This window comes from Geotrypetes seraphini, chromosome 8 (assembly GCF_902459505.1).
Source record: "Geotrypetes seraphini chromosome 8, aGeoSer1.1, whole genome shotgun sequence".
Classification (NCBI taxonomy): Eukaryota; Metazoa; Chordata; class Amphibia; order Gymnophiona; family Dermophiidae; genus Geotrypetes; species Geotrypetes seraphini.
The window spans coordinates 182,444,072-182,456,979 of NC_047091.1; the positions used below are offsets into that span (position 1 = coordinate 182,444,072).

Genomic DNA, 12,908 nt, shown 5'->3' on the forward strand with positions numbered 1-12,908 from the left:
TCTGAGACCAAATTCCCCCTCCTATAGAGCAGAGGTAGGCTGTAGCCCCCAGCCCACATCACCTTCCTCCCGCCTTCACTTCCTGTAAACACCCTTTAAAACAGCGGTCTCAAACTCAAACCCTTTGCAGGGCCACATTTTGGACTTGTAGGTACTTGGAAGGCTGCAGAAAAAAAATAGTTAATGTCTTATTAAAGAAATGAAAATTTTGCATGAGGTAAAACTCTTTATAGTTTATAAATCGTCCCCCCCCCCAAAGGCCTGCATGTTTCCCCCTCCCCCTTCATTGCAGCATCCTCCAGCTTCCCCCCTGGCCTCCTGGTCTTAGTTTCAGCTAATTACCGCAGCCTGCAGAGAGGATCGCCGGTGCTGTAGCGTTCCTTGCAGGCTGCCATCGGCCTCCGCAGCAAGTTCCCTCTGCCGCGGTCCTGCCCCTCCTCTGTTGTCAGGGCAGGATTGCGGCAGAGGGAACGTGCTGCCTGAGGATGACAGCAGTCTGCAATGATCGCCACAGTACCGGCGATCCCCTCTGCAGGCTGCGGTAATTATCTGAAGGTAAAAGCGGGAGGCCAGGGGGGGGAAGCCGGAGGATGTTGCAAAGAGCGGGCATCACTAGTACAGACCACGGGCCGCAAAATAGCACCTGGCGGGCTGCATGTGGCCCCTGGGCTGCGAGTTTGAGACCACTGCTTTCAAAGTAGGTCCATGTGGAAAAGGAGAGGGGAAAGATTGGGGGATGAGCAGGGGAAACAGATACATTTTTTATGCTGACATAGTTCTCACATCCTGCCACCTCAAACCTTTCAAATGTTTAGAGTTGGAATTTCCTCCCCCTCCCTTCCCCCCCTCCCTTCCCCCCCTACCTTCCCTCCCTCCCTCCCCCCCCCCCCCCCCCCCCCCCCCGCTCTTCCAGTTCTTCATTTGATCCCCACAAACAGTTTCATCTCCAAATGCGCTCCCCAGGCTGAAAAGTTTGCCCACACCTAACCTATTCTATCAGAAAAAGCTAGGAGAGACCACCTGGGTTCTGCGAGACAGACGGAGACCGTTCAAGCAGTGACGCCTTCCCCGCCCTCTTCCCTGCCTCGTGCTCACCCCCTTCCCCTGTACCTATTTAAGTTCTCCGGCGTGAGCGGCATGTTGGTGTCGGTTTACCCTTTGACATCACTTCCTAGGTGCGGGTCCTGGAAGTGGCATCAGCGAGAGCACCGATGCCGACACGGGCAGCAACCTCATGCCAGGGAAGTAAAAAGGTATGGGGAAAGGCAAGGGGTGCATGCGTGGCAAGGAGGGAGGTGGAAAAAAGGTGGGGGGCCACACCCTTAGCAAGACATGAATACACGTGTCATTTTTAAGAATGTATTAAAAATGTGTAGTGACTTTTGGGACACCCTGTATATCAGTGGTCTTAAACTCGCGGCCTGGGGGCCACATGCAGCCCACCAGGTACTATTTTGCGGCCCGCGGTCTGTACTAGTGCTGCCCACTCTTTGAAGCGTTATCCGGCTTCCCCCCTGGTCTCCCGCTCTTACCTTCAGATAATTACCGCAGCCTGCAGAGAGGATCGCTGGTGCTGTAGCATTCCTTGAAGGCTGCTGTCGTCCTCAGCAGCATGTTCCCTCTGCCACGATCCTGCCCCTGACGTCAGAGGAGGGGCAGGACCATGACAGAGGAGACGTGCTGCGGAGACCGATGGCAGCCTGCAAGGAATGCTAAAGCACCAGCGATCCTCTCTGCAGGCTGCGGTAATTAGCAGAAACTAAGACTGGGAGGCCAGGGGGGGAAGCTGGGGGATGCTGCAAAGAAGGGGGGGGGAACTTGCAGTCCTTCGGGGGAGGGGAAAGATTTATAAACTATAAAGAGTTTTACCTCATGTAAAATTATCATTTCTTTAATAACTATTTTTTAATTAACTATTTTTTTCTGCGGCCCTCCAAGTACCTACAAATACAAAATGTGGCCCTGCAAAGGGTTTGAGTTTGAGACCACTGCTGTATATGATATCGCAGTACCGTATTTTCACGCATATAACACGCGCGTTATACGTGTTTTTACCTACCGCGCATACCCCTCGCGCGTTATACATGTGAGCGCGGTATACAAAATTTTTTTTACATAGTTCCCACCCCGCCCGATGCCCGATTCACCCCCCCCAGCAGGACCGCTCGCACCCCCACCCCGAACGACCGCTCGCACGCGCTCCCACCCGCACCCGCATCCACGATCGGAGCAAGAGGGAGCCCAAGCCCTCTTGCCCGGCCGACTCCCCAACTCCCCGACAATATCGGGCCAGGAGGGAGCCCAAACCCTCTTGGCCAAGGCGACCCCCTACCCCCACCCCGCACTACATTACGGGCAGGAGGGATCCCAGGCCCTCCTGCCCTCGACGCAAACCCCCCTCCCTCCAACGACCGCCCTCCCCCAAGAACCTCCGACCGCCCCCCCAGCCGACCCGCGACCCCCCCTGGCTGACCCCCACGACACCCCCACCCCCCTTCCCCGTACCTTTGGTAGTTGGCCGGACAGACGGGAGCCAAACCCGCCTGTCCGGCAGGCATCCAACGACGGAATGAGGCCCAAAGCTCCGCCTACTGGTGGGGCCTAAGGCGCGTGGGCCAATCAGAATAGGCCCTGGAGCCTTAGGTCCCACCTGGGGGCGTGGCCTGAGGCACATGGGCCCAACCCGGGTGAACGGAGAGTCGGGACAGCGCACGGAGAGGCGGGGCAGTGCACGGAAAGTCAGGGAGGGTGAACGGAGAGTCGGGACAGCGCACGGAGAGTCGGGGCAGTGCACGGAAAGTCAGGGAGGGTGAACGGAGAGTCGGGACAGCGCACGGAGAGGCGGGGCAGTGCACGGAAAGTCAGGGAGGGTGAACGGATAGTTGGGACAGCGCACGGAGAGTCGGGGAGGGCGAAAGGAGAGTCGGGGTGGGCGAAAGGACAGTCGGGCTGCATGCGCGGTATACCCGTGAGTGCGGTATACAAAAGTTTTTGTACATAAAATCGTGGTTTGTGTGCGCGTTTTACACGGGTGCGCGTTATCTGCGTGAAAATACGGTAGTCTAGTTGCGATAATAACAGTCTCTGTACCAATATATGAAAACGCGTGGCATCAAAATTTTTACGCAGATAGCGTAATTTCCTCATTGGAAAAAAAAAAAAAAGGTTTTCCTACCCAGGAAATTAATTTGAGGATCCAGGGACAACGCCTGATCCAACCAGATCCCAGAACTGAAGGTAGGTCCCAATTATTAACATGGAATTGTTTACCCCAAAGATCAAGACAGAGGGGGGGGCTAGTCAAGAAAACACCCTTTCTGCAAGGGAGATGGAGGCGAGAGTGTCAGAGAGCACCCATCTTCACCACGAGACACCAAAGGGAGACTGTCAGAGCGCTTCTTTGCATCCTTGAGTCTAAGGTGCGCTTAGCTCTCTTTGATCTCAGTTCTCCCGCCCCCTCAGCAGCATCTGAACGCTCAGGTATCAATGTCGCCTTTCCCCGACCTAAATAAACAACATGTGAAATGCGAGATGAAGAAAGAGATTTCTAAATATCACCCAGCCACTGCCTGGCAACAGCTGCCGACAGGAATTCAATCTATTTATTTATTCCGTTTTCTATACTGTTCTTCCAGAGAGCTCAGAACGGTTTCTATGAATTTATTCAGGTACTGAAGCATTTTTCCCTGTATGTCCCGGTGGGTTCACAACCTATCTAATGTACCTGGGGCAATGGGGGGATTAAGTGACTTGCCCAGGGTCATAAGGAACAGCATGGGTTTGAACCCGTAATGTAAGGGTGTTGAGATTATGGCTTTAACCACTGCACCTCTCTAGAAATCATAGTGTAGTAAAAGTGAACCAAGTCTAGGACAATCAGGCCATTGTGACATCACTGATGAGGTTGGCTCTTATTGGTGGAATGAGGCATTATGACATCACAATACCAGCTCTGGTTATCAGAGGCTGAAACTTTGCACACTATTTATGTATTCAGTTTTCTATACTGTTCTCCCAGGGAAGCTCAGAATGGTTTACAAGAATTTATTTAGGTACTCGAGCATTTTTCCTTTTCTGTCCTGGTGGGCTCACAATCCATCTAATGTACCTGAGGCAATGGGGGGATTTTATGCCTTGCCCAGGGTCACAAGGAGCAGCGTGGGTTTGAACCCACAACCTCAGGGTACTGAGGCTACAGCTTTAACCACTGCCCCACTCTAGAGATCAAAATGTAGCAAAAGTGAGCCAAGTATAGAACAATCAAGTCATTGTGACATCACTGCTGAGGTTGGCCCTTATTGGTGGAATGAGGTATTATGACATCACAATACCAACTCTGGTTATCAGAGGCTGAAACTTGTCACACTATTTATTTCTTCAGTTTTCTATACTGTTCTCCCAGGGGAGCTCAGAATGGTTTACATGAATTTATTCAGGTACTTGAGCATTTTTCCCTGTCTGTCCCGGTGAGCTCACAATCTATTTAATGCACCTGGGGCAATGGGGGGAGGGGGGGAGCAGCGTGGGTTTGAACCCATAATCCCAGGGTGCTGAGGCTTTAGCTTTAACCACTACGCCACACACTACTAAATCTTGCAGAGCGCTGAGGGACAGAGGATCTGGAGACATGCTGGTATAGAAGGGACTCATATGGCTCCAGAAAAAGGAGGACGGATTCAGACATCCGGGTTTTACTTCTAATGGAAGTAAGTAGGACAGTCTGAGACATCTGGGTAGTGGATCAATGGAGATCGCTCTAAAGAAAGGGAAGTTACCAGTGGTGTGCCTCAAGGTTCTGTTCTTGGGCCTGTTCTTTTTAACATTTTTATAAACGATATTGCTGAAGGGTTGTCGGATAAGATTTGCCTCTTTGCGGATGATATGAAAATTTGCAATAGAGTAGAAAAGGCGTATGGTGTGAATAATATGAAGAAAGACCTGGCGAAGCTTGAAGAATGGTCTGCAATTTGGCAGCTTAAATGTAATGCTAAGAAATGCAAGTTCATGCATTTGGGCTGCAAAAACCCGAGAGAACGGTACGGTTTAGGGGGTGAAGAACGAGACTTGGGTGTGATTGTATGTGATGATCTTAAGGTGGCCAAACAGGTTGAAAAGGTGACGGCGAAAGCTAGAAGGATGCTAGGGTGCATAGGGAGGGGTATGGCCAGTAGGAAAAAGGAGGTTTTGATGCTTCTGTATAAGACTCTGGGGAGACCTCATTTAGAATATTGTACAATTCTGGAGGCCACATCTTCAAAAAGATCTAAAAAGGATGGAGTCAGTCCAGAGGAAGGCTATTAAAATGATGCGTGGTCTTCGTGATAAGGCGTATGGGGGACAGACTTAAAAATCTCAATCTAATCTAATCTAATCCTTAGGTTTGTATACTGCATCATCTCCACGTTCGTAGAGCTCGACGCGGTTTACAGTAGGAGAAATAGGAAGGAACTACAACAGAGGGTTAGAGGTAGAAGTGTGAAGAAAATTTAGAGGACTTGGGATGCCAAGATATAAGAGTTTCCTTGATTCCTAAATTGGAGGGAGACTTACATTTTTTGAGAAAAGCCAGGTTTTCAGATGTTTGCGGAAAACTTGGAGAGAGCTCAAGTTCCGAAGAGGGGAGGTAAGGTTGTTCCAGAGCTCAGTGATTTTGAAGTGGAGGGACGTCCCTAGCTTTCCTGTGTCGGATATGCCTTTTAGCGAGGGGAAGGATATTTGTGGGAGGACCTGGTGGTATTAGGGTTTGAGGAATTCCAAGAAAGAGGGATGAAGGTAGGGAGGATACCATATAGGATCTGTAGACTTTGGAGGAAAGGCAGGAGAGGGGAGATATGATAGAAATGTTTAAATACCTACATGGCCTAAATGCGCATGAGTCGAGTCTCTTTCATTTGAAAGGAAGCTCTGGAATGAGAGAGCATAGGATGAAGTTAAGAGGTGATGGGCTCAGAAGTAATCTACGGAAATGCTTTTTTATGGAAAGGTTGGTAGATGCATGGAACTGTCTCCTGGAAGAGGTGGTGGAGACAGAGACTTTGTCTGAATTCAAGAGGGCCTGGGATAGGCACGTGGGATCTCTCAGAGAGAAAAAGAGATAATGGTTACTGCGGATGGGCAGACTGGATGGGCCATTTGGCCTTTATCTGCCATCATGTTTCTATAACCATAAAGTTCTATGACCTCACAATGCATGTGTAAAGAGCCTTAGCCTATAGGAAGAAGAGATGCAAATGTTAAGAACCTTAGCCAATAGGGAGAGGAGGAGATAGTGGATGCTGCAGATGGGCCATTTGGCCTTTATCTGCCATCATGTTTCTATAATCATAAAGTTCTATGACATCACAATGCAGGTGTAAAGAGCCTTAGCCTATAGGAAGAGGAGATGCAAATGTTAAGAGCCTTAGCCAATAGGGAGAGGAGGAGAGAGTGGATGCTGTGAATGGGCCATTTGGCCTTTATCTGCCATCATGTTTCTACTTCCATTGAAAGCAATGGAAGTAAAACCCGGATGTCTGAATCTGGCCTCCTTTTTCTGGAGCCTATGTGGGATAAGTGAATTTTCTGGGAAGGGGGGAGGCTATGGAAGGACCCATCCAAGTTAACTCTGGGACCGTCCACAATATTGAATCTGGCTTTGCCATTGCCCCAGGAGAAAGCAGATTGCAGTCAGTGTGGAATGGTCCCTGAGAAAGCCATAAAAGTGCCAAATCGGGCAGAACAAGGAAATATAGTTCCCTTCTCTACAGAACAAAATCTCAGCTGCAGGTGTAGGCTGATAAACAAAGCTTGTGATAAAAGGGCCCTGAAATATCAGCGGTTTACTCTGTGTTATCAGTGCAGTGTAAACAGTGCCTTTGATCAGTGCAGTGTGCAGGCTTTGTCTCTGCTGGCCTGGTGGTTTTTCCTGCTTCTTGCCCGTGGAAGCAGACACGGATGCCACCCACACTGAATCCTCACCCTCTTGGCTGCAGAGGGAATGAACGTTTAAGGTGGTGACTCACCGCTTTCGCTGTCCACATCGATGAGCTGGTCAAGGAAGTCCCGGACCTGACTGATGCTCTGCAGGATGAAGGGATGAAGCGGTGCCATCCACTGCTCTTTCCCGTGTCCCAGCTGCAAGCCCAGGTTTCCAATGCTCTGCACCGTCTGCGGGGGGGACAGAGGAACACAAGGTTTCAACCTGCTTCTCCCGGTCCATTGGGCACATGCCACATACTCGGATACAATTCTATGCCACCTATTACCATGTATTGTGTTGACATTGTAATGTAGCATTCTGTGACATACTTTGTACTATAATTTGAATATTTTTACTGCTGTTATTGTCCGTTGCTTATACACTTCTCCCTCCGAATTTGCGGGTTTAATACTCGCAAATGTGGTTATTTGCGATTTTTTTTCCTCCTCCTGATGTTTAAGTTTTAAAGGCTACCCAGACTGCCCCGGATCTAACCCGGTGGTCTAGCGGTGAGGCGGGGCAGGAGCGATCGTCCTACGCTCCCGCCCCGTGCAGAGCCGTCATCAAAAATGGCTGCCGTGATTTCTCGTGGTCTCATGAGACTACAACAGGAACTCACGGCAGCCATTTTTGATGACGGCTCTGCACGGGGCGGGAGCGTAGAACGATCGCTCCTGCCCCGCCTCACCGCTAGACCACCAGGTAAGGTCTGGGGAGGTCCGGGACGCAGGAGGGAGGCAGGAGGCAGGGCCACCCTCACTGAATGGCCCATTAAACCTAATAATCACGATCCTACATTCTGTAAAAAATAAACACTTAAGAATGCATGTGATGTGTTACCATACATATACGTATAAAGATAGAAAACGATGAACGCATGTTTACAAAATAGGTCTGCAAACCATCACCTCATTTCTGTTTTCCTCACTGATATAATTCACAGGGTTCTGCTGAGGGGAGATACAATTGAAGTCTACAAAATCCTGAGTGGACTAGAACGGGTACAAATGGATCGATTTTTCACTCCATCAAAAATGACAAAGACTAGGGGATACTCGATGAAGTTACAGGGAAATACTTTTAAAACCAATTGGAGGAAATTTATTTTCACTCAGGGAATAGTTAAGCTCTGGAACGCGTTGCCAGAGGATGTGGTAAGAGCGGAGAGCGTAGCCGGTTTTAAGAAAGGTTTGGACAAGTTCCTGGAGGAAAAGTCCATAGTCTGTTATTGAGAAAGACAAGGGGGAAGCCACTGCTTGCCCTGGATTGGTAGCATGGAATGTTGCTACTCTATGGCGTTCCAGAATCTTGTTACTCTTTGGGATTCCGGAATCTTGCTATTCTTTGGAGTTCTATATGGAATGTTGCTGCTCTTTGGGTTTTGGCCAGGTACTAGGAACCAGGATTGTCCACCACGAGAACGGGCTATTGTGCTTGATGGGCCATTGGTCTGACCCAGTAAGGCTATTCTTATGTTCTTATATCCTTTCCTCCTGACACTAGTTCTACTTTTGGATCTTTTCCAGATAAGCCCCGCCACTAATGGAAAAAGTGGACGCCACCTTTTGCCAGCGCACGCAACCTTAACCAGTGAAGTTCTCAGCACAATGGCCCCACAACGCGGTGCGATGTGTATAAAGTACTTTCTACAGATCGCGCCTCTTTTTTATAAATTTTTTTTGGGTGGCGGGGGTTAACTTTTTGGCGGGGCTTATCTGGAAAAGATCCCTACTTTTTCACGCTAAAATGGTTTGCACACGATTGCACCTTTTTTGCACGGTTTCCAGACCTATTTTGTGCACTTATCATCTTTTTCTCTCTTTCTTACTTATCTGTATGTTTACATGAGAACGTAAGAAGCGCCTTCACCGGATCAGACCCTAGGTCCATCTTGTCTGGTGACCCGCACACGCGGAGGCCGAGCTAGGTGCTCCCTGTTGGAGACCCTGATTTCCCGTATCCCTCGATGGGATTTGCAAGAAGGTGTGCATCCAACTTGCGTTTGAAACCCAGAACGGTAATCTCCGTCACAACCTCCTCCGGGAGAGCATTCTAAGCGTCCACCACTCTCTGTGCGAAACAGAACTTCCTGACATTTGTCCTGGACCTGCTGCCCCTCAGTTTCAGTCTATGACCTCTTGTCCGTGTCACATCTGAACAAGTGAATAATGCTGTTTCTTGGTCTATTTTGTCAAATCCTTTTAATATTTTAAAAGTCTCTATCATATCTCCTCGCAGTCTCTTCTTTTCAAGGGTTTTCCAAGGCGTTTTCCAAGTTTTCCAAGGCGTTCTTTGTAGCTCAAATTCTCCATACCTTTGACTAGTTTCGTGGCTCGCCTCTGCGCCATCTCCAGCAGGGTTATATCTTTCTTAAGGTATGGAGACCAGTGTTGGACACAATACTCCAAGTGTGGTCTGACCATCTAATATAATAAAACGGTAAGCCGCGCATGCGTACTTCCTATGCGTGCGTCCGTTTTCCGTGAGCTGTAGCGACCCATAGGAAGTGCGCATGCGCAGCTTACGGTCTGGCCTCACGCGAGGCAAGACAAGTGCGCATGCACGCCCTTCCCTGCTCTCCACCTGCGGAGCAGCGGCTGCCGGCCACTAGCACCCCCTGCCCTCTCCGTCGCCTCCCGGCTCCAGCGGCGTAGGCAGCACTATAAACACGCTGCTTCGTGCCCTTCTCTGCCGATTTCCTCTGCCGCGTCTCTGATGACATCATCGGAGACAGAAGCGGCAGAGGAAATCGCCAGTAGAAGGCCGCGAAGCAGCGTGTTTAAAGTGCTGCCTACGCGGCTGGAGCCCCGAGGTTTGTTGGTGGTGGGAGGGTCAGGAGCAGGCCGGATCGACAACGGCAGTAAAAGAAGGGGGAGGGGCCGAACGGAGCAGGGAAGAGAAGGTAAGAGAAGGGAAAGGGGGAGTGGGGGAAAATGCTGCTACTGCTTCTACACAGGAAAGGGGGGATAGGAGGGAAATGCTGTTGCTGCTGCATAGGGAAGTGGGATGGAAATGCTGCTGCACAGGGAAATGGGGAAAAATGACAGACAGACAGCGGGAGGGAGGGAGACAGAAAGAAAGAAAGACACAGGGGCAGGGAGAGGGACAGAAAGACAGACAGAGAAAGGGGGCCAGAGAGAGAGTCAGCGGGAGAAGGAAAGGGGGCTGCTATGGGGGGGAGGGGTGTGCTTGGGGCAAACAGCTTTGCTCTGGGGGGGAAGACAGAAGGGACCATGGAGAGACAGGGAGAGGGATAGGGGGCTGCTTTGGGGGAGGGGTGTGCTGGGGGGAGACAGAAGGGGCCATGGAGAGATAGGGAAAGGGGGCTGCTTTGGGGGGAGGTGTGCTGGGGACAGACAGCTTTGCTCTGGGGGGGAAGACATAAGAGGGCCATGGAGAGACATTTGGGGGGGAGGTGGGTGCTGGGGACAGACAGCTTTGCTCCGGGGGGAGGGGGAGACAGAAGGATACAGACAGCGGCCAAGGAGAGAGAGATAAAGAAACACAGACAGACAGACACATCTATTCTAGCACCCGTTAATGTAATGGGCTTAAAGACTAGTTGCTCTATAAAGCGGCATTATGACGTCCGCCGATCTACTCGTGATGCCCTTCTTTATCATGCCCAACATCCTGTTTGCTTTCTTTGCCGCCGCCGCACATTGAGCCGACGGCTTCAGGGTCCTGTCTATCAGTACCCCTAAGTCTCTTTCTTGTATACCCAAAAGACTCCCGATGAAGGCATAAGTTGCCAAAACATGGACCGTGTTGGGTCCTAATACGCCTGCGTCCACATACACCCCCTTTCTGTAAAATTATTACTGGGCTTCTCAACCATATTGATTTTTCTTTTATGTCATGCATTGCCCATAGCTGAGTGACACCTGCAAAGCAGTCGCCAAATTCCTCATCCAGACACAATTGCTTTTTTGCTCCACTTTTTTTGTTGCACGTTGTGCTGTGGGATTCTATTCCCCCTTTTTCTCTGCTTGTCTTGGGTACCCGTTGCGGCCATACCTCTAGTCAGCAGGGACTGGCGAAAGGCTTGCTGGGAAACAGGAAGCTGGTTGTTCCCACACCCAGCCTGCCTTGCTAAGCAGCCACCTGTGCCTGGAGTTCTTGGGGCACATATTCGGCCTGGGGTGGCAAGCGGCTTGTAAGGTGCTCATAGGCACAGTCTGAACTAATCCTGGGGCATGTGTGGCTCCTGGCATTGAATGTACACTGACCTGAAAGTTAACCGGGCACCGGCCGATATACTCAGACCGTGCCTGCTTAAATTCCAGGTTCTAATTTTATGCACATACTTATCTGGGCACTAACCAGTCCGAACTCCGCCTCCCCCCCCCAGACCGCCCTTAAACTAGCCAGTTAAGAAACAGCTGGTTACAGCCAAAGCTCAGTGGTACTACCCAGTTAAATGCTGGTGAAATATTGGCGCTTGCCAGTTCCTTTGAATATTAGGCTCCTTCTTGCTAAGTGGCTTCAGTAGAGAATTACGTGCCTGACCTCTAGTGACCTTCCAGCCCATGCCTCACCTAAGCTAAGCACCACCACCCTTGAGGTCAAGAAGTTCTTCATATCACGTGACCTTAATTTTCCCATTTATCATGTAAAACTGTTTCTCCTAGGACAAGCAGGATGAGTCAGCCACATATGGGTGTTGTCCCAACAGCTCCCAATTTGCGGATAAGCTCTCCAATAGCTCAGAGAGATTTTTTTTTTTTTTTCTCTCTGAGCTCGTGCAGTGCCCGGGCCCCACTGGGCATGCCCCAGCCCTACCCATTTCCCCCTGCTTCCCCCTAATCCCCAGTCTTTAGTTTCCGCCCGTTCCCATCAGTCGGATTTTCTACAGCTCTCCATTACAACTTTTCTACTCATCACCTTGAAGATGCCTGAATCATCTAAAGAAACGACTGGGATGCAGAAGGATGAGGGTGGGGGGATGGAGAACAACTAACTACCCACCTCTTTTATAACTCTCACACCCCCTCCTATCCCTGGGTTCAAAACCCCAGAACCTTGAGTTTTTCCTCTCATCAGCTTGGCTGCTCCGCTTTGGACACTGATGGCCCATGAGGCATTCTCTGGAATAAAAGTTAAAGGGTCCCTCTTACTGACTTACAAATGCATTCGCTCTGAAGCCCCCCAATATTTCTCTTCACTTTTCTCCCCCCTGTGATCTCCATTCATCGAGCAAGCCCCTCTTATCTGTACCGTTCTCCTCCACTGCCAGCTCCAGACTCCGTCCCTTCTTTTTTGCCTCGTCGTATGCCTGGAACAGGCTGCCTGAACCAATGTGTCGTGCTCCATCCCTGGCAGCGTTCAAATCCAAGCTAAAAGCCCACTTTTCTGAAACTGCTCCCCCTCTCTGCTGTCAGGTACCTAGACCCACTGTATCATTTCCTCTACCAGAATTTCCCCAACCCTGAGATGTCCTGTCTGTCTAATTAGATTGTAAGCTCTTCTGAGCAGGGACCGTCTATTGTATGTTAAAATGTCAGACACCTAGACCCACTGTATCATTTCCTCTACCAGAATCTCCCCAACCCTGAGATGTCCTGTCTGTCTAATTAGATTGTAAGCTCTTCTGAGCAGGGACCGTCTATTGTATGTTAAAATGTCAGACACCTAGACCCACTGTATCATTTCCTCTACCAGAATTTCCCCAACCCTGAGATGTCCTGTCTGTCTAATTAGATTGTAAGCTCTTCTGAGCAGGGACCGTCTATTGTATGTTAAAATGTCAGACACCTAGACCCACTGTATCATTTCCTCTACCAGAATCTCCCCAACCCTGAGATGTCCTGTCTGTCTAATTAGATTGTAAGCTCTTCTGAGCAGGGACCGTCTATTGTATGTTAAATGTACAGCCTTTCAGCACTATAAATAGTAATAGCAGTAGGTCAGTCTGTCCGTCCAGGAGGGTGCTGTGTGCATAAGAACAACC

At 50.0% G+C, this 12,908-nt stretch overlaps 1 protein-coding gene across 3 annotated transcripts in view; it reads right to left on the reverse strand.

The window, feature by feature from the left end:
- Nucleotides 1-12,908, reverse strand: part of RASAL1 (RAS protein activator like 1) — a 242,943-nt gene that overhangs the window by 65,474 nt on the left and 164,561 nt on the right. For all 3 annotated transcript variants that reach the window (XM_033956050.1, XM_033956049.1, XM_033956051.1), the window contains one exon: nt 7,002-7,146. In XM_033956050.1, coding sequence (XP_033811941.1) covers nt 7,002-7,146 — 145 coding nt within the window. The remainder of the gene's footprint in view (nt 1-7,001; nt 7,147-12,908) is intronic.